Source organism: Mustelus asterias, chromosome 5, assembly GCF_964213995.1.
Source record: "Mustelus asterias chromosome 5, sMusAst1.hap1.1, whole genome shotgun sequence".
In the NCBI taxonomy this organism is placed as follows: Eukaryota; Metazoa; Chordata; class Chondrichthyes; order Carcharhiniformes; family Triakidae; genus Mustelus; species Mustelus asterias.
Window position 1 is genome coordinate 81,423,470 of NC_135805.1, and position 22,914 is coordinate 81,446,383.

At 39.6% G+C, this 22,914-nt stretch overlaps 1 protein-coding gene across 1 annotated transcript in view; it reads left to right on the forward strand.

Annotated features, from left to right (window-relative positions):
• The first annotated feature begins 1,553 nt into the window (after positions 1-1,553).
• LOC144493635 (calcipressin-2-like) overlaps positions 1,554-22,914 on the forward strand; it is a 320,920-nt gene continuing 299,559 nt past the window's right edge. Inside the window, 3 exon segments of the mRNA XM_078212894.1 lie at positions 1,554-1,583; positions 1,586-1,614; positions 2,362-2,587. Of these exon segments, the coding sequence (XP_078069020.1) occupies positions 1,554-1,583; positions 1,586-1,614; positions 2,362-2,587 (285 nt within the window).

Below are 22,914 nucleotides of genomic sequence, written 5' to 3' on the forward strand. Positions count from 1 at the left end.
CAATTCAATTCACTCCACTTGATATCAAGAAATGGCTGAAGGCATTGGATACTGCGAAGGTTATGGGCCCTGATAACATCCTGGCAATAATACTGCATACTCCCATGCCCCAGCTAAGCTACAACAAAGGCTGGCAATATGGAAAATTGTCTAGGTATTTTCTCTCTATGAAAAGCAAAACAATCTAATCTGGCCACTTATAACGCCATCAATCTACTTTCGAACATGCAGAGGAAGTGTAGTCAATAGTACTATCAAGAGGCACTTACACAGTAATAACTTACTCACATGCTCAGTTTGCCAGGATCACTTGGCCACTTGGCTTTGACTTCATTAGAGCCTTTGTACAAACATGGACAACAGAACTGAACACAAGAGGGGAAGTGAGAGTGGCTCCTTTGATATTAAGGTAGCAACAGGGACCCTTGGCAAAATGAAGTTAATGAGAAGCAGGGTTAAACCCTTCACTGGTTACAGTCATTCCTAGTACAAAGGAAGATGATTGTGGTTATTGAAAGTCAATCATTTTAGTTTTAGGACATCACTGTAGGAGTTCCTCAGCGTAGTGTCATGGGACCAAACATTTTCAATGCCTTCATCAATGACCTTCCCTCCATCATAAGATCAGAAGTCAAGATGTTCACTGAAGGTGTTCAGTACCATTTGCGCTCTATAGATAATGAAGCCAGGAATGTGATGGAACATTCTCCAGTTGCTTGAATGAATGCCACTAATAACATCCAAGAAGCTTGACACCATTCAGGACAATGCTGTCCACTTGCTCAACATCTCATCCACCAACTTAAATATTCACTGCCTCCCCCACAGCCTCTACAAGATGCACTGAAGTAACTCATCAAGTTCCTTCAAAAGCACCATCCAAACCCATGACTTCGGGAAAGGACAGCAGATGTATGGAAACACCACCACCTTGCAAGCGTTACACAATCCTGACTTGGAAGTGTATCTCAGTCCCTTTACCGTTGCTGGATCAAAATCCTGGAACTCCTTTCCAAAAGGCACTGTTCGTGTACCTGCAGCGGATTGACTGCAACGTTTCAGGAAGGCAGTTCACCACCACCTTCTCAAGGGAAATTAGGATAGACAACGAACGTTGTCCTGGCCAAGGATTTAAAAACACAATGGGCAGCATTTGGAGGTAGCTTTCTGCCAGCACTGCCTCAGAGTGTGGACAGTAAGAAGTCTCACAACACCAGGTTAAAGTCCAACAGGTTTATTTAACCTGGTGTTGTGAGACTTCTTACTGTGCTAACCCCAGTCCAACGCCGGCATCTCCACATCAGAGTGTGGAGCCAGTCCACTGAAGGAGCTCGTCTCCATCAGACAGGAGCAGCCCGTGGCCCCGCCCCCCTCAGGCTCTCTCCGGGGCCCCGCCCTCCACTGTTCTCTCTCTGCTTTGGTTGGTCCGCGCTCTTGGGTCCGGCGCGGCAAAGCGGGGCCAGGCGAGTGGCGATTGGCCGAGGCGCCTGTCGATCAGCGCCAGCTGGCGCGTTGCTACAATGGATTGGATAGTTGGCCGGCGGCTGTGGGACATGTCAATGGGTCTCGCGCCCCCCCTCCCCGGGCCAGCTGTCAGGCCGGGCTGATTGAGAGGTAAGGTGATAGTCGGAGAGAGACGGAGAGTTGGGGACACACAGGCAGGTACGGGAGGCTCGGGGAGATTGCGTTACATGTTCAGAGTGCAGCAATGTGCTCTTACACTGCTGCTGAACCCGAGCTCGGTGCTGTGCCGGAGCCGATGAAGGCTTTTAACAATACTACCCCGGAGCTGGGCATGACAATAATTCATTCTCAGCAGCCGCCGGAATGACAGCTCCACATCTGAACTGTTTAAAGATTTCCAATGGTGCTTAAAGCACCGACTCCAACAGGACATGTTATTGACGGTGCGGCGTGAGCACATCTGTCGGAAAAGGGGTTTCCAGCTCTTTCATAATAACTAGTTTCATATTTTTTCTCTATTTTCCGGGATAAAGCTGGAACAGTTGATTTTTTGTTGGGGGGTAGAATCAATCTATAGGAAATCAATCTGGAATGAAGTGTGAAATACAGTCACTGGTGAAGCAGTTTACATGGATGATTTGTTATTTTTTAATCATGGTCAGTTTCTGCTTAAACCTTGTTTGTGGAAATCTCTTATCTCTTGTATGGGTCTCGCTGTTTCGATATTGGCAGATAGGAAACAGTGCACCAAGAATAACACAAAACGCGTGCCACTGGAGGCTGATCATTTGTTATCGCTCTGAAAAGGGTCTGCGATAGTCATGTTTCCATTGAAGCGATGTCATTTTACTGCTCGGTGCAAGGTTGCACTTACCGTCTACTTTGCATTTTCTCTAGGATGAGAGGAGACGATCCGTTCGCAGGGATGAGGAACCTGAAACATTTCAGCGACAGAGCTGCGGCCGGCGATTTTTTGCTCCTTCGAGCGGCGGACATTCGCGATCCCAATGAACACATCCTGTCGCAGGAAGACTTCGATGAGATAACGGATTTCAACGACCTCCCGACCTCACTCTTTGCCTGCAACGTACATCAGTCTGTTTTTGAAGACGAGCAAGGAAGGGTATGTGTGGGCCATTAGTAACAAGGATGCGGTTGGATGTGAAATCTTGGAAAAGTGGACCAATGTGCCCTGGTGCCGTTTATGTTAATTGCTTTAAATGCGTCAGATTATCTCGGATAAAGCATTCAGGGCAGAGGAAACAGAAAAGATGTGTTAGTAAATGCCTATTAGAGGTAATGGGAATCATAACACAAATGAAGATTTTCTGGAGTCAGGAGATTTGACATAAGCCCCCAATCTTCCAACAGGACCTGGGCAATGTGTCTTTCTAGCCTTCTATTAGTGATGACTGCTGCATGATGCAAGTGGCTGTTGATCTGGTTAGAGCGGTTTGAGTGTGGAACTTATTACCACATGGTGTAATTGAGGCGAATGGTATGGATGTATTTGAGGGAAACATAGATAAGTACAGAGAAGAAACGATTAGAAGGATATGCACATAGGGCTGGATGAGGTAGGGTAGGAGGAGGTTGGTGTGGAGGATATACACCATCATGGACCAGTTGGCTGACTGGCCTCTTTCTGTTGTAAATTCTTCAGGATTCATGTTTAGCTATTTGAAAGTTTGAATTTTCAGTCTTCGCTTCATCACAATAAGGTTCCCACCCCGTCGCCCCGCATGTTTAGCAAAGGAGAACACAATGTTGAATGTTCTGATCATAGTACTGCTCACCAATCAAGGCTGATTTATAGCAAATATGTGATAATGCTCTGAAACAATTGAATGATCCCACTAATCTATAAGGGCACTATGCCAATGTAGTATGCCAGGCAACATCAACTTCCAACCCAGTCATTCAAAATGGAAAAAACCTGAGTCTTTTTTAGTATTACAAAAATTATTTCTAAAAATGCAGTGATTTTAGCTTCAAGAAAATGCTTCTATTTTGTCTCCCCCACTGTGATTTTTGGCACTTTTATTTTACGGAACGCTGATCTTACAGTTATAACATAGTGATATGTTCCTCCAAGTGACAAACATATAGCACAACCAGGCAAAGTACAGTACAAAGCACATGTAAACATCATACTATTTTTAGCACATTGAAGAAAACTACTGACCCTGTGCTATTTTTGGATGTGATGCAAAATCGCTACTGTAGTTCTCCAAGGGTCACTGTCCAACAATCTGACAGATAGAAAGTTCTGTGTAGAGTTTAATTGAAGAACTTTGTTTCTACGGTGTGACACCTTGGTGCAGCTTTGAAGATGTACAAGTCAATTGGGCATATCTCATTGCACAAAATGGAAACATATTGCAATATATAAAAACTTACACTAACCACACAAAGGTCTGTTAATTGAATATATATTTTACTGTTTATATCAAAACAATTTAAAAGTCAATAATAGCTAACTGTAATGTGATTGGATTTATTTTCATTTTCTCCTGAATTCTTTGCCCTATTGAAATTCATACCCAAATATGGATTAAAGCTCTAAATGTAAGGCTCCCAAACTCCCAAAAATAAAGTAATCTATTTTTATTCACGGGTCTAGTGAACATTTTTAGCTCCCAAGTGAACAGTACGTGAAATATGTAAAAAATTTTGATTCAAATGAGTTCCAGATTTTGGGAAAGCAGTGTGGGCCCTGTGAATTCCAGGATGAGTAACATTTACAGTGCTGTTTTTACTAGAATTCACAAAAATGTCATAGCAGTATTTTTACATTAGTATAGTCCTTGGTACAATGAGAGGTGAGCTGAATTTCCCATTGCAGTTAAATGTAAATCCTCAACTTTAGTTTAGACATGAAAGCTTTTACCAGCTCCTTAGCTGACAATAAACTCTAAGATTCTAACACTTCTTAAAATGAACCCTCTAAAATTAAATGAATTGCGTGGTCAACATTTAAGTGTAAAGCATTTCTTTTGGAAAATATCGGGAGTAATGTGTTCAAATGACGTTCCCACTACATGAGTGAAACTTGTGCTGTTTACAACTTTTATCTTAACTCCCAAGGCTAAACTATATATTCTGAATTACTCCCTGCTATGCCTTGTCGCAGTACAATTTGACTGGGTATTGCTGCTTTTGTACTGAAGTGCTTTCCAAGTCTTTGTTGTTTAATGTTGTTCATGAGTGAAGATGAATGTTTACTATTGCATCATTATTACAGGTTTAGCGAGGAATAATATTGAAACATTTTATGTCTGGCATGTAATTTTCTCTTTTTGCAAACCTTGATATAAATAGAAAATTGAGTGGATAAGAATGCAATATAATTCAGTATCATAATTTTCCAAATGTAATACATGCACAAACACTCTACATACTCCAAGCTTCATGAACAAAATAATCAAATTTGCCTTATACCATCTATAATGCCCATCCATCATTGGAATAGTCGACACAGACTAAATTGGGTCAATAAAGTACATTTGCCCAGCCTTCGTAGGCGTCCATTCAAGTACACTTGGAATTGGAGCCAATCAGGACCAATCAGTTTCTTCTCAGGACCAAATGCAATCATCTGCAAAATGAAGCACCTGTCAAGCAAATTAATCTCACTGAGTTTGCTTACTGATTATTACTTTTGTCAATAAAGCTATTCACCATGGTGGGCCATTTTGCACTAATGTTTTGAATTTAAAATGTTAATGCGCAGATCTTGCCATTATTCCTGGGGGCATGACAGGGCAGTTGCGAGAGATGAACATTAGCTGCAATCAACCATTTAAACATTAGATGCACATAAAATGGAATGAGGAACTCTACCCTGGAACGCATGCTTTACACCAGCTTGTAACCAGAAGAAATTAAATGTCTTATTCATTGACCAATGGACCAAAGAAGGCTGCCTGGAATGCAATTGATCCATCCCTGATACAGTGTGACATTTAGAAATGTTGTTTCACAAATGCCATGGATGGTTCAGAAGACAACATTCTTTGGTATGACAATGCCACTGTCATGGTTAATGAAGGGAAGACAATATCTGTGGTGATGCCATTTAATAGGAACTGTGTACATTGAAGACAGCAATTCAGACACAGTATCTCAAGATTTTACAAACAATGATTTGTAGCTTTGAATATATTAAACATGAGCATTTCTAAGTGTGCTTCTATACATGTAAATAAATGTGGAAAAAACTCCAGATTAGCTTCTTGTCCCTTTCAAAATTAAGTTTATAAATGCCAAAAATTAATAAAAACAGGAGTCAATTCTCATTTCTGCCTTAGCAACAGGAAGAATTTTTAAAAATACCATCAACACACAACATTTCGAGTAGGTTCGCATTATCATTCAGAAAAGGTGGTCTATACCAGCTGCAAAAGAACTCATTTTGATGTTTTACTATGTATAACATGCATCCTAGCTCCTAGGATGCATATTATACATAGTATAATAAAAATGCATATTATACTCGGAAAATTATGTTGCTGTTTTAGAACTCTTAGCAAATCCATTTTCGGAAATATACTTCAATTAATGAATATTGATCTCACAATGCTCATGATTTTCTGAAAACATGCTTTAAACTGGATTTGACAGTCAATACAAATTAAAAGATAATGAGTTCAGAGAATTAGAACACTTCTTATTAGCCTACTTATTAAAGCTTAAGTTTTCAAAATACTTGAAAAGATCTTGTAATTCACCAAAATAGATTTGTATTTTCTCTTGAGTGTGAAAATTTCTATCAGTGGTAAATATAATACTAATGGTGATGGTAGCTAAGGCACTTTGGCATTTTTAAAATATCTCTAACTGACTTCTGCAGCCATCATACCTCTCAGCCAGCACCAGCAGCGTGGAAAAGTTGCATCTCCACATCAGTTTCATGTTGATCTGAAACCATACTGAGCAGAATCTCAGTCATTTCTGATGGGACAAGAGCCATTTATAAAATATGTGTATGAGTAGAAGTACTTTGGAAAAACACCAAATTAAATTGCATGCAAGTATGTGTTTTGTACCTTTTGGTTGGTCTCTCTTGTTTTCCTCGTATTAAAATAGGATACGGGGTGGTGGTGATTAATTCTATTTATCAATTTCCAGCTCCAAAATTTAGATAGGGAATGCTTATTTGGTGAAGAATGGTGGAGTTAATTCAAAGTTTATGTGGGTGGTCATTCCAGACCACGTACCAAACCCCAGAGATGGGATCGTTTCCATTGAAAGTTATGATTAGGACAAAAAAATTTAGGAGCCTGGGTCTGTAATGGTCTCTGTGCTCATTTCATACAACTGCCAGGGTCCAATTTTAATAAAGGACCTGAATTTAGCAGTGACTCAAACTCCAGTGTCTATCAGCATTTCTGAATTGAGTATCACAATGTCTGTTTTATAAAACAAGAATACGATGGCAAATTAAGACTCATACAAGTTATGTCTTTAACTTATTGCAACATAATAATTGCCCACTCTAAAATAAATGTAAAACCTTTTACTTTAGCATAGTTAGACAAAAATGACTACCTGGATTAATGTATTTGAAATAATCCTGTTCAGCACTATGTTAAATGATAACTCTAAGCCACTGTAATTGTAGATATATTAATATAACATCTCTACATTCATATGAAGCATAGCGCTTCATTCTGGAAGCCTTTGACCTAGAGAACAGAAAAATGTTTATGTTCTTAATTATTGAAATTTACAGAATCACACAGTGCAGAAGAGGCCCTTCGGCCCATCGAGTCTGCACCGACACACGAGAAACAACTGAGGGTGAATTTTCCCATTCTGCCTGCCACGGGAATGGGAGCAGGTGAGGGGCTGACCATGGAAAGGTCTATTGACTTCAGGTGGGATTTTCTGGTTTTGGGGTGAGCGCGGCCAGAAAATCCCGCCCCTGATCTACTTACCTAATTCCATTTACCAGCACTTGGCCCATCACCTTGTACGTTATGACATGCCAAGTGCTCATCCAGGTACTTTTTAAGGGACGTGAGGCAACTCACCAAACCACTCTCCCAGACAGCTCATTCCAAATCATCACCACATTTTCCTCACATCCTCCCAAAATCTCCTGCCCCTCATCTTGAACATATGTGCCCTTGTGACTGACCCTTCAACAAAGGGGGACAGCTGCTCTTATCCACTTTGTCCATGCCCTCATAATCTTGTACACCTCGATCAGGTTGCCCTTCAGTCTTTCCTGCTCCAGTGAAAACAACCCAAGCCTATTCAATCTTTCTTCATAACTTAAGTGTTCCATCCCAGGCAGCATCCTGGTGAATCTCCTCAGCACCCACTCCAGTGTAATCACATCCTTCTGAAAATATGGCTGTGGCCTCACTAAAGTTCTGTACAACTCCAGCATGATTCCCCTGCTTTTGTAATCTATGCTTTGATTGGGCACAGGTGTTGGCACCCTGCAGGCTTCTGGCAAAAGTCCACGTATCTTTAATGGTTTCAGGGCAACAGTGCTGTTGGCCCACATAGATTACAATGGGAAAGTTCACCATAGATCATAGCACAGACTGTACTCAACCTTTACGACTTTGCAACTCATAGTCCATTGCTATTAGAGACTGCTTAAGTTCAGGTCATTTTATTTCAAACACAATCTGATTTAGGTACAGTAGTAATCAACTAACATGCCCTTCTGTCTTCAGAAATCTATGGACGACCACGTCAAGGTCCCTTTGTTTCACAGAACTTCTTAGTGTCATGCCATTCATTGATACTGCCTTGTCAAATTACTCCTTCCATGGTGTATCACCTCACACTTTTCAGGTTTAAGTTCCATCTGCCACTTATCTGCTCATTCTACCATCCCTTCTATATCTTCCTGTAGCCCAAGACACTCAGTCTCACTGTTAACCACCTAATCTTTGTGTCATCTACAAACTTACTAATCCTACCCCCCCCCACATTGCCATCTATGTCATTTATGTAAATGACGAATAATAGAGGACCCATCACAGATCCCTGTTGTATACCGCTGGACACTGGTTTCCAGTCATTAACAGTAAGAAGTTTAACAACACCAGGTTAAAGTCCAACAGGTTTGTTGGACTTTAACCTGGTGTTGTTAAACTTCTTACTGTGTTTACCCCAGTCCAACTCCGGCATCTCCACATCATTCCAGTCATTAAAGCAGACTTCAGTCATTACCCTCTGCCTCCTACAACTGAGCCAATTGCTTTACATTTTCTTGCACGAGTGTATTTGAAAAATACATCAGGTTGAGTCTCAGAGAAGTATTAAGATGTGAGTGAAGATTTCGATGCTAACATTTCTTCTGCTGTACAAAGATCTACTATGCATAACAGGTCCATTTATTTTTAGAAATTCCAATGCCCATTTTTATTTGAAAAACTCAGGGATAATCTAAATCTAACCCACCCAGCAGGAAACAGTGTTTTTTGGTTGGCTGCCTGTTTTGCACCATACATGGAGAACAAAATCAGGTGCTAAGTAAAATGGGTGCTTGACCCAAACTCACCCATTTTACTCCCAGCAGGAAAGTTTAACATTGTTCTTGTTTGTGTCAAGATTAGTAGAACTTTTCCAGATTTATGAAAAGAGCTTAGATTTTCAAAGTAAATTTATAATAATCTTTGGGAACTTTCCTTTAATCTGTAAATCATGTATCCAAATTAAAGTTCAAATGTGGCTCATTATTGATTTAGTTAGATTTAAAAAGCACCAAAGTTAGAAACAAGTCGACTCTAATATAATTTCAGTATAATTGACATATCAGGAACGTGGTTTGTGTAGCCTTGGGCACAGGTGTTGGCAGCCTGCAGGCTTCTGGCAAAAGTCCACGTATCTTTAATGGTTTCAGGGCAACAGTGCTGTTGGCCCACATAGATTACAATGGGAAAGTTCACCATAGATCATAGCACAGACTGTACTCAACCTTTACGACTTTGCAACTCATAGTCCATTGCTATTAGAGACTGCTTAAGTTCAGGTCATTTTATTTCAAACACAATCTGATTTAGGTACAGTAGTAATCATGCTCAAAGTACTGTTTGTACACACAGCACCTTTATCTTGATATGTGTCAAATTGTCTCTGATTTCAAGTCTGCGCATGAGTCATGGTGTACTGATTTCATTCCAATTATGATGAAAAGTGGGAGATTTCTCTGTATTTCTCGGTATACTGTACTCGTTGGATACGATTAATTCTATGCATAACAGTAGGATATCATGAGAATACCGGTCTTCAAATGGCCTTCACCAGGGAGGAATGTGTTCTAATATGGAGCACTCATTATTTAGCAGCGAATTACATATAGAGAGGTAATGTCTTCATTCGAAAACAAAAGTTTGTTGGTGTAACTTCCCGATTTTCCACCATACAATGCAATCAGTTAACTTATAGCAAAATGTGTAGTTGCATTATTTTTGCACTATGATCAAGAAAAACAGTGATACATTACTCTTTTCAAAACTAAAGTTAAAATGTCAATTAAACACTCTCTTATGAAAACTGTTTTTTTAAACAAAGGTTTTCGGTGATGGTATAATTTTTAAAAATCATATTCTATTCATTGGATACTTTTTTTGGCTCACCTAATGTAGGCACCATACTGTGGTACCAGATGAAACAATATCATTAGCCTATGGAAAAGATTTCCTCTGTGCACTAGGTGAAATCGTAAATGCATTCTTTCTATATGGATTTATGATTTTAAAACAACTGATGCACAGAAGACATCTTCATTGTCTTGAATTTCATTGCTGCCTGCGGCTCAAACCACCCTTGTTATTTGAAGAAATGTCAGTTTTGTAGCTTTCGTCTGCACAAAATGTTTTTGTTGGGTGATATACAGACTGCCAGTGAAGCCTGTAGTTGTATTTCCACCCCCATATCTTGTGGAGGCAGAATGGAATACTATAATTCCCATGGATCGAAATCAAGAGAGAACATCACAGCAATATGTAAAACAAATTATCTGACGGCTACGGATGACTGATTACTTGAAATGTGAAATTTCAAATTCAGAAACAAAATTCTCCTAAATTATTTTAATCAATTAATAGTAATTAAGGAAAACATCATGGGAGTCCAAAGGTCAGAATTCTCAAAGTTTAGAACTTCCCAAGATGCATGGTCTTGACTCCTCCTATCAGAGGTTTTATTATTTTCATGCTGCAAAGAAAGAAAGATAAACTTGAATTTATGTAGCACCTTTTATGACCTCTGGATATTCTAAAGTGTTTTGTAACCAAATTAAGTATTTTTCTGGTTGCTGTTCTAATATAGGGAACGTGGCAACCTATTTGTCTGCAACAAGCACCCATGAACAGCAGTGTGATAATGACAAGGTAATCTGTTTCAGAGGTGTTTATCGAGGGATAAATATTGACCTGACACCTGCTGTCCTTTGGAATAGTGCTTTTACATCTACCTGCATGGGCAAATGAGACATCAGCTTAATGACACATCCGATAGGTCACACCTTGAACAGTTCAACACTCCCCCCCCTTGGAACATCTGCCTAGATTTTTGAGCTCAGGTCTCTGGAGTGCAACTTGAATTCACAACTTTCCATATCAGAGGCAAGAGTGCTCCCAATTGATCCTTAGGTGACAGTTGATAACATGAAAAAATTCTTCCATTACCCAGAACTATCATTTTGGAAATCACCTCAAGAATATCTGTAAGCAGTCATCTTTTTAAATGAAATTTTTTTTTTTTTACTCATTTTTGTTCCATTTTAAGTTATTGCTCTTTTCTAACACGAAGATCTCCAGAAGGCATTTGATAAGGTGCCACTTCAAAAGTTATTATGGAAAATAAAAACTCATGGTGCATGGGGTAAAATATTAGCATGTTCGAAGCCTAGCTGCTGGCACAAAACAGAGTGTGCATAAATAGGTCTTTTTTCTGATGGGTAGATGTGACAAGTGGCATCCCACAGGGTTCTGTGCTGTGGTCTCAACTTTTTACACTTTATATCAATTACTTAGAAGAGGGGTGTGAAGGCATGGCCATTAAATTTGCATATGACACAAAGATAGGTAGGAAATTATGTTGTGAAGGGGACATCAGAAAGTTGCAGACAGATATACATAGATTGAATGAGTGGGCAAAGATCTGGCAGATGGAGTGTAATGTGGGAAAATGTGAAATTGTTCACTTTGGCAGGATGAATGAAAAAAAACAGGGCATTACTTAAACAGAGAACAGCTGCAGAATTCTGAGATGCAGAGGCATCTAGGTGTTCGAGTGAATGAGTTGCAAAAAGTTAGTATACAGGTGCAGCAAGTAATTAGGAATGGAATTCTATCCTGTACTATGCAAAAGGAATTGAAATATAAGTAAGGACATTATGCTTCAGTTAGACAGGTCATTGGTGAGACCGCATTTTGAATATTGTCATCCTGAAAATTCAGGCCACAAGTGCTCAGCATCCATCATCCGGAGAGTCAGTGGGGAATGCATTCACCCCCTCCCCCCGACTCAGACAAGCCTGCTGTCATTTCGCACTCAAGTGAGTGTTGATTGATAGCAGGCAGGACTTCCACCCACACTTGAAAGGAAGTCTTGGGGAGCTGCTGTCCAATTAGATTAGCTGACAGCTCTCCAGCCCATCCAGGCACAGCACTGCAGTGGCCGAAAGAGACACTGCAGCACTGTACCCGAGACAAGGTCCCAGGAACCACAGTGCTGTTAAGTATCAGGGTCCTGGGGGTGGGAGGGTTGGGGATAATGCCTGGGGATAGGCCAGGGGTGGTGGATGGGAAGACCTGAGGTCTCTGGTCTATGAGGGGAGGGTACCCCTATTCTGAAGGCGCCTTCTGATGGAAGCGACCCCATGCTCCCGCATCCCCCTTTCTTGCCCATGTTTGCAAGCGAGAACTTTTTCTATTACCCACCCTCAGAGAGCTGCTGTCTGCCAGCCTAAAAATTAAGGCTAGGTGTAAAACGACCCACAAGGAGCCATTAAATGGCTACTTACTGATCTTAATTGGGGCACGTGCAGACTTCCCATCCGAGACCCTGTCTGCCACACCTTAAAATTGTGTCTGGATTGGGGCGGGCAGGATCCTGAGGGATGGTTTGTGTGTAAAATTCTGGTTTGTCTACAGTCTTGGTATCCTTATGTAATGAAGGATGTAAGTATGTTGGAGGTGGGTTCAGAGGAGGCTTACCACATTGATGTCTAGAATGCCTTTTGAAGAAAGGTTAGACAGACGGGGCTTGTTTTCACTGGAGTTTAGAAGAGTGAAGGGTGACTTAATTTAAGTATATAAGATCCTGAATGATCTTGATAAGATGGATATACAAAAGGTGTTTCCTCTAGTGGTAAAGTCCAAAACTAGGGGGCACAAATTAGGGGTCATCCTTATAGGACAGAAATTTGGAGAAGTTTTTTCTGAGGGTTGTGTGACTTTGGAACTTTCTGCCTCAGAAGGCACTGAATATTTTTAAGGTGGAAGTAGATAGTTTCTTGTTGGGCATGAGTTCAAATGTTGTCAAGGGGTAGATGGGGATGTAGAACTTGAAATGCAAACTGATCAGTCATGATCTCATTGCGGCGGCACAGTGGTCAGCACTGCTGCCTCACAGCTCCAGGGACCTGGGTTCAATTCCAGCCTTGGTTACTGTCTGTGTGGAGTTAGCACATTCTCCTCGGGTTTACCTGTGGTTCCTCTGTGTGCTCTGGTTTCCTCCCACAATCCCAGGATGTGCAGGTTAGGTGGATTGCCTATGCTAAATTGCCCCTTAGTGTCTTAAGATGCGTAGGTAAGATGGATTAGTCATGGAAAATATGTGGAATCACAGGATAGGGTGGAGGAGAGGGCCTAGGTAAGATACTCTGTCAAGGAGTTGGTGCAGACTCGATGGGCTGAATGGTTTCTTCTGCACTGTAGGGATTCTATGATTCAATGATTGAATGGCTTGAGGGGCCAAATGGTTGACTTCTGCTCCATTTCATATGTTCAAAATACTTTGAATATAACTCAGTTCTTCATTCCTGATGAATATTTTTACCATATTCAATCCCCAAAACCACCAGCAGTGCCTAACAAGAGCAGTATGTATTTGTTGCCGCCTCAGTGAATATTTAAATTGAACAGTGGTGTACTTTTGATACGATCCACCAGTCACCAAATGTACGGCATATGTACCTTGCATTGCACTGGCGCTGAAATCCACATTAATCAAAACTTCGACAAAAGCTTCAACAGCATGGCCGGAATTTTACCGGAGCGGATGAGACTTGCAGAACGGAAATCTCTGTTGGCCTCGGGCAGGATTTTACGATCTCGTCCGAGCGAGGTTGTAAAATCCCACCCCATGCCTCTTTTTTCAGCCAAGTTTTTAGTCAAGTTAACATGTTTGAGTACTTTGAGTTGGAGCTTAAAGTTGTATTTTCACTTAAGCACCGGCCTTAGCACAGACATTTTGAGTTATTGTATTTCAACTCCTCATCTGCTGTTTTTCATCTCCCTTTAGGTCCTATGACCACAGATTTATACACCTCAAAGTTACAATCTGAATTTAGAAATTCCTATTTGTGATGTAGGTTTGTTTTTCTATTCCCTTGTTTTGTTCCTCTTTTTATGGACTACAAATTATGCACTCTGAGGCGAGGCTATTTTCATTGAGGTGGATTTGTTGTGGGATACACCCAGTCCTTTACAGAGCAATTATTTTTTCCTAAAATAGGTGCCGTCTGTGTTTTGTGTTTGGTGAATGAGCCCTATTCTGTGTTAAATGTGGTGGAATAATGCTATTTAAAGTGTCTCTGCTCTATAATCATATAGGTTTGAAGGTCATATTTCCAAAATATGGTTATATAATTGATCTTTAAAAGAGGGGCTGACTTCATAGACAGGAAGAGAGAAGAGCCCACATCAAAATGTTTTTGTAGCATGATTATTTTTGTGAATGAACAACATGAGTTTATGTTATTACGTATCACATGTATTAAGAAGAATACAGAAAACATTTCACTTTTACACGAAGACTATCTTTTTAAGGTGGTTTCAATTTTTTACTTAATATAAATAGCATTATCACATAGAGACCATCAGTGGCGCCAATCATGATAGTGAGAATTTTGCAATCCATTTTCCTGGCCACATGACTGACTGGTCAGTAAAGGAGCTAGCAGCAAATATATTATTGTGGTTAAAAAAAATAGGCAGAATTACATTTGAATAGCACCTTTCACAACTATAGGGTATCCCAAAGCACGTTACAGCCAGTGAAGCACATTTAAAATGTATCCACTAGTCTAACAAAACACTGCAAAGACCCACAAATACAAGTATGACAACTTCTTCTTTATGTTATAGATTGAGGGATAAATATTGGCCAGGACACTGGGGATAACTTCCCTGCTCCTCTTCAAAATATTAGAATCATAGAACCAGAGAGTCCTTTCAGTGTAGAAAGAGGCCATTTGGCCCATCAAGTCTGTACTGACTCTCCGAAAGAGCTTCCTATCTAGGCCCACCCCTCTCCCCCATCCTATCCCTTTAACTTTGTGCATTTACTATGGCTAATCCACCTAATCTACATGCCTTTGGACTGGTGGTCGCCAATCCTTGCAATTACTACAAGTAGTGTATGGAATGAATCAGTGTTATTGCCATGGGATCCTTTATATCCACTTGAGAGGGCAGACAAAGTCTTGATTTAATATCTCATTCAAAAGATGGCACCTCTGGAGCACTCTCTCAGTACTGCGCTGAAGTGATGGCTTAGATTTTTGTGCTCAATTCTCTGAAGTGGGACTTGGACCCACAACCTTCTAATTTAGAGGTGAGAATGCTACAAACTGAGACAAAACTGACACAGCTGATTGATAGCATTAGTCTTGTCCAAGAACAAGAACCTGCAGGTAGTCGATGTAGATATTAATTTCATCATTTTTTACAGGCTTGAAACTAAGGAGATTGGTACAGAACAAAAAAGATTACATATTCTATCCTTTGTAACAGAGAGAAGATGTCTAATTATGATGTTGGTTTGTCCCAGAGAGGTTACCACTCATCTGAATGGTTCAATCAAACTGGGGAAAAAGATACAAAAGTCTGAGAACACGTACCAACTGACTCAAAAACAGCTTCATCCCTGCTGCTATCAGACTTTTGAATAGTCCTATCATATATTAGATGACCTTTCTCTTCCTCCTATCTGTAACTGCAGCACTACATTCTGCACCCTATCCTTTCCTTTTCCCCATGTACTCTATGAACAGTATGTTTTGTCTGTATAGCTCATAAGAAGCAATATTTTTCACTGTATCCCAACACATGACAATAATAAATCAAATGAAGGTGTAGCTATGAATTATTAACCTCAGTAGTTAATTATTTTGGATTTCATCATCATGGTGATGCCTGTTTCCAAGCTTAGTACAGCAACTTGGATTGAGAGAACTTAGATACTTTGCACACTCCTGGATTTTCCTGTACTCAAACAGCAGCCGCAAACTCTTTGTTTTTATACTTTGTTCTGATTGACTACTAGAAACAAATTACAATCTCTTTTGGAAAAGCAGATTCTTCCCAGACGGTAAAACTTGAATATTTTGCAACTATTTGGAAAGTTATATTTTATTATAAAAATTTACACATTTTGTTGGCTCCTTTCAAATGAGATGTTAAACCAAGGCACTGTCTTGACTTATCGGGTAAATGTAAAGGATCTAAAGGGCACTATCTCCTAGAAGCACAAGGGAGTTCTTCCTATTGTTCGGACCAATATTTATCCCTCAAAGAACATCATCAAGTAGATTATCTGGTCATTATCACATTCCTGTTTATGGGACCTTGCTGTGCTCAGTTTGAATGTCGTGTTTTCCTACATTAGAGCAGTGACTACCCTTTGTTGGTTATAAAGCATTTTGAGATGTCCTTAGGCGAGGGAAGAAGTTTTATAAATGCAATTCTTCTTTTCCCTTGGTATTATAAACTGTTAAGAGCTACATAGCTCTAAAGGGACATCTGCACATTTTTTTTGGGAGTCTTGGCATAAGTTTCCTAACTTGATGGATCTGTTCTGAGATGTAATTAAAATTGAGTGAACTACTGCAACTCAATGTTTTGATAGTTTGTTTAAAAAGTTATTTTTTAAAAATATAAATCATTTTCTTGAGTACCACCATGATCTATGTTGCAAACGCTTCATTGTACTTCTTTTACAAATCTTGTTAAATGGCATGCAAATGGCATAGCACACCTGGCAAATTGATAATTCCTAGCCTGACCACTACAGTAATGTAGTAACTGGCTCCTTTAAGGGGTGGATAGCGGGAGGATCATTGGATCATGTGATCCAATCAGCCAATGGGAAGGAGCGTGGGGATATTAGTGCAGAACATGGGCTTTTGCAGCTAGAATAGATGCTAGAAGTGTTAACATCATGAAAGTACTTTGTATATATTTACCTACTTTCAAATAAACCATTATAATTTGTTACGCTAACTGGTGGTTGCCAATCCTTGCAATTACTAGAGGTATTGTATGAAATGAATCAGTGTTATTGTGGGACAATTTGTGATGATCGCTTATGACAAACTAATAGCTTCTATAAAGCTGTTTCATTTGTGTGCTGAAGCCACAATATATATCCTTTATAAAAAATTAGGCATTGTACTCTGTAAATTATGGCATCTCTAGAACTGCTGAGCATAATTACATTAGAAACTAATACTAAATGCCAGAGCAGTCAGATGGAGGGGAAAGATTCAGCAACTTGCAATACATTGTTGATTAGTAATTAATAATGTTTAGAATAGACTATTGCTTAATCATACCATGTCTGAATTCATTTTCAACAAGATGGGCCAGGCAAAGATTTCACATGGCTACTTCAAAAAAGAAAATTTCTGCAAACACTGGATTGTATTTCATTGTTGGTTATGGTTCCAGCCTGTTAAATACTAATAATACCTGCTAATATTTTTTCATTTAACGGATCATCCTTTTGCACCAAAATTTGTTTCATACTTCCTATTTTGCGACGGCCCCCCCGCCCATCCCTTTTGGGTGGAGTTGCTTCATAGTGTTGCTTGTCCATTGAGTGATCTAAAGCTGACCAAGTGAATGATCCAGTTAGAGTTGAAGAGCTAATGTTAAATTCTGTCAACAGTAGCAAAAGACAAACAACGAGAAAAATTATTTTGTGGTAGTTTAATATTACTGTAATTGTTTATCCCCCGTTTCACCCTGAATCTTGCTGTTAGCACACCACTGCATTTTTCTCACTTACTACTATTATGCATGCACCCAAAGGCATAGATAATTACTTAGGTTAAGAGGAAAACAGCTAATAGAATCACAAATACAGTAAAGCAAATGATGCAAGAAGCAAATTCAGCATTTAGAGATTAGTTCACAAAATCAAAAAAGATGTACCTGGAGAATTCTGGCAGCATGCCCTGTCATTGCATAGGTCTCAACGATATGCTGGTGACGGTGGTGGTAATTAAAACTTTGGCTGTAGAGTTAACCTGGAACAAGGCATGAGGTCATTAAAATGTTGTATTGGATCAAGCATGGACTAAACAAGTCTATCTGTATCAATCGGTTCCTTATTATACAAATAAACTAATGTATATTAGATAATTATTTTGTAATCTGTGTAAAGGGCTATCCCAAGTATTGAGTTGATTGCAGTTACTAGTCCATTTCTGCATCTTTAGATCTTTACTGGAGCCTGTTGTGGGTTCTTTTTCAGAGGCTAAGTATTGAACTTAACTTTAGCTAATACAAAGACTCGTGACGTCAGTATCCTGTATTTTTATTTGACCAATGATCGCTGGGAGAGATAGCATTGGGTAGTGGAACACCTCTCTGATGAGAAGGCCCTGAGCATTCTAATACCACTGAGGTTACAATACATCATTTATACATTTTCAAATTTGCTTTCCTTGCCTTCCCATTAGTTATGAATCAGTCATCATTAGTACAAATCAATCATTGTTAACAGTTGCCATATACTTTAGCGAATTACGTTCTACCCGCTGATATCATGGAATTTCATTGGTCCGTAGAATCTGGATACTGCTTCCCCCTGTTGCTTAGCAACCCCTGACGCTTAACTATAGAGTTCAAAATGTACTGTTCTCACCAACTCTCAATCACAGCAGTGGTCGAGTCAGACAGTTGATATTCCCATGACTGAGAAGCACTGTCTTATCAGTACAAATTGAACAGCTCTATTCATACTATGGCTTTGGGAACCCATACAGTCCATAACTTTTGCTGATAAAAATATATACGTTCTGTGGTTTCATTGTTCCATAGAATGTGGTTCGTCTCACTCAGTCTTCATCCCACCATGGTGTGTAGCAGCTTGCCTTTGGCTAAAGTGTACAGATTGCTTTAAAAATACGTTTTAAAATCTAAAACACATTTTAAAATCAGAAATACTTGTGTAAATTTCTTATTGTGATTATATGTGTCTTTATGCAGACTGTGCCCCATAAGTCTTGGATCTGGAGTCATTTCACTTAGTGCTAGTAGTTTTATCAGTGTCTTAAATTCCTGATTATTTGAGATTTCTATAACAGAGCCTAATGACCTGTTTATATTAGTGCAGCACTTCAAGCACATTTGTAATATTGCGTGCTGTTGCTTTTTATTGCATGGTACTCAGACCTGGTCTGGTCTACAAATGGCTACAATCCCACACAATGAGTTGGATTTTACAGCATATTGTATTCCCTGCCCCTTGACCTTTCAGCCAGTCATCATTCCACCCAGCTGCCCCACAGCAATATTACTCTGGGAGCAGCCTTCGTTGTTTCAAAGTAGGACTTCTGCCTTCATCTGGGGAGCAGTCCCGCCCTAGAGAGCTGCAAGCCAATCTGATTGGTCAGGAGCTCTGTAGCCCCAGCAGTGACGGGCTTAAACAGTAACCCCTGCTGGGACTACTTTGTAAAAGCCAAATGTCTATGAGTGAATACATATATATGCTGTAGAAATTTCATTTATGAAGCATTACAACTGTGAACATGTCTATCTTTGAATAATGTGAATTAATAACCTGAATTTGGTAATATGCATTACTGTAAAGCAGCATTGAGGAATTTTGTGGTACTTCTAAACTGATTGCTTGCTGTGCTGTATGCCTTTGACGTTAATTTTAAAACATACTTTTCACATGTTAACATGCAATGCAAAAGGTAAATTAAAAATAGTGCATTAATCTGTGACACAATTGGCCGGCTGCATACCTCCATCATTAAGTTTGCTTTTGTGCTGATCTTTTGATGGTCACACTGGATGGGTACCACTATTGTAGGCTCTACATGTATCAGCACCCATCCCCTTCCCCAAGATTTGTTGTGAGATCATAGGGAAGCCATGCCAAGTGTTCAACTTTCCCACATTGTTTTTGAAGAGAAATTTAATCGTAGAAGGTAATAAATAGCTTTCATTATAATAACAAAGAGTGAAGTTGAATTGAGGAGGATTTTATTTACATTCTCAAGTTTTCTAATTTTTAAAAAATCAATAGGCACCAACTATTTGCAGTAACATTATAGCACTTACCCCCAGGGTGCAATCTGTCATGCTTTTTGCCAAATGCTGGAAAGCTGATGGATCCAGATTCTACCTGAAATTTTTGTGCCTCTGTTGACTGCAGCATTTGGACAACAAGTTCAAAACCATACAAGACCTTGACGTTCAAGTCTAATTTCATCATACCCATATCTATTATGTATCACACAAGCTGTAATGGTTCTTCTCAAGTAAAAGGGGGACAAGGGAAGTAAACATCAGTCCATAATGAATTCAAAGGAGTGGTAGTGATCGTTGAAATAATCAGTTCTCCTTTTTGATAGTTGAAACAAAGCTATAAATAATACAGTAAATCTATCACAGTTCTTCCTTCAACAATCTAAAGCCGGTTCTTTGAAGTGGCTGGGAAAGGATGTTGCCTTAGGAGAGCCCAACATTTAATGTGCTGGAATGTACTGAGATAAAGAGGGAATCAATTTTTGTTGATAAAATTCCTAATGCTGATTTAATTTGGCTCATTTTTATTGGGAATCTCTCGAGTATCATTTCTGCACTTGAACATGGAAACTTTCTATTCCAGATATGATAGGTTTGAAAATATGAGAGAGAGAGAGAGAGGGCGACTGGAAATAAGGTTAAAATATGAAGGAAACTTTATTTTCATGGGTCTGTACAAAGGTAATCAATTTTGTTGACTAACTGTGGTTCAACAGAGTTCTCAGGGCAACCGAAAATGGCACTTTGAGGTTATTTGGCACCAGGATGGACAGAACATGGAGATTTTATCCCACTGGAAATGGTCCAAGCTTAACTTTAGACCGTTTGGGATTGTTTCCAGGCATATATCAGCATAACTGAGATGTTTTTGATTATATTCCAAATTTCTAGCAAGATTACACCACCCATCAGCTTAAGACCACCAAAGTCAGTTAAACCTATATTCAAAAGGATTTAGAGTATAGCTCCATGTCATTTACAAACTGAGATTTCTTGCATAGCTGCTGTTCAGTGCACTTAGAAAATCTAGAATTTTTCAGTACAGTGACCACATGTTAGTGTGGATACAATAAACAATTGATTGTTATTTGTTTGGAAAAAAAAATCTGGAATAAGCTGGTGCAACAGCATTATTTTCCTTAAGGTAAGGCCATGAAGATATTTATCAGCAAATCATTCTCAACCAGCACATTGTGTCTTAACAATTGTCTTCACCTTTCCGGCCATATTTTCCCACTTCCTTTGTAGATTTTACTTATGACCGTAATCTCTCTGCTCCTGCTGACTGCCAGCTTAAAGGCCTTCAAGGCTGTACCAGAGAATCTAGGTGCAATGCTTGCAGCCATTTTTTGCCCATGGGGTGTACTTGCTGCTGCCTGCAGGTAGAATGCACTGGCCATTTTTAGGAGATGTGGCCTGTCTTTAAGTGGTATTGTTAATGCCCAATTCCTGCCTCCCTCCCCCCACACAAATAGATACACAGCCAACACAATGTGGATGCATGACTGTCTAATGATCGGGGCCACATGAGAGATCACTATGTCCACATGAATAGGAACATGACAGGTTCCAGGGCAGGCCATTACCTGTTAACAAGGAAACTTGTATTCAACAAGCCCCACAAGGAGGTCCCCTCCTGGACTTTTGGGCACTGTAATAACTCTTGGCTGGAGAGGCCCGACTGGAAAGGAACATTATTTATTGTTAAACGCAAAATGAAGCCACTACTCTGTGGTGTATGTACATAAGTCCCAACTTTTTATTTAAACAATTCATCCAAATACATTATAATTTCACAACCAGCTTATATATCATAATGTCAATAGCAAATATACCTTCCTTAATAATGCAGCAATGAAAATGGAGTCCATTGTAAATTATGTGTCATCTTCTGGGACCTAGGAGTCCCAACCAGAACAACATTTCTTACACGAGCCCCAACTTTCTTTTTATTTAAACAATTCATCCAAATATATTACATTCCAAACACATTATAAATTACAATCCAAATACATTATAATTTCACAATGATCAATTATTAAAACAACAAGCTGATGTAATCACAATGCCAACAGCACATATACCTTCCTTAATACAGCAGCAAACAACCTCCCTTCCAATGAAAATGGAGTCCATTGTAAGTTATCTACCACATTCTAGGGTTTTGCCATCCAGGACACACGAGTTCCAACCAGTACAACACTTTTCACATGAGTCCCAACTGGGACAATAGTTCTGCAGACCCTTCCTGGTATCTGTCTTATAAAGGGTTCAGATGACGGGTTCCAGGGCAGGCCATTACCTGTTAACAAGGAAACTCGTATTCAACGAGCCCCACAAGGAGGTCAGTTAGAGATTCCCCATGGAACTCATACTATCTATCATGGGCACAATTGATTTCTAGACCAGTATCTATTAAATGTTGAAGGAAGCAAATTAGAAATACTGATCAGGAATAGTGATTGTTCTCACAACATCATGTGATGCACTTCTTTTCAGTATTTCTACTCATTGAGATTGGCCACTCTTACTTTTGGTGGTTTTCTGAGTGTTCTGTTCGTCTCCAAATGTGGATTGAACTTCGAAATTGAATTTAATCTTCCAACCTTTCAGGCAATTTTCAGACTGCATGCCCATGGCTGGTTGCCTCACCTAGCCCACCAAACTCCTGTGCTTGCTGTGATCATTTGAAATAATGTTGTTAAATGCACACCTCAATTTCTGATGTGTGCGGCAAGACAAGTGTAAACACTTATGATAACAAGGCTGATCAAGAAACAGTTTGAGCACAGTTTGAATAGATAAGCTTGTTTTTATTTGCTAACCACTTCAGAAATGTGGGTTTCTGTACTATAGTGAGTGACGCAGTGAGCTTGGAAACTATTTTCTTTCAGCTAACAACATGCATGCATTTGAAAATATCTGCTGA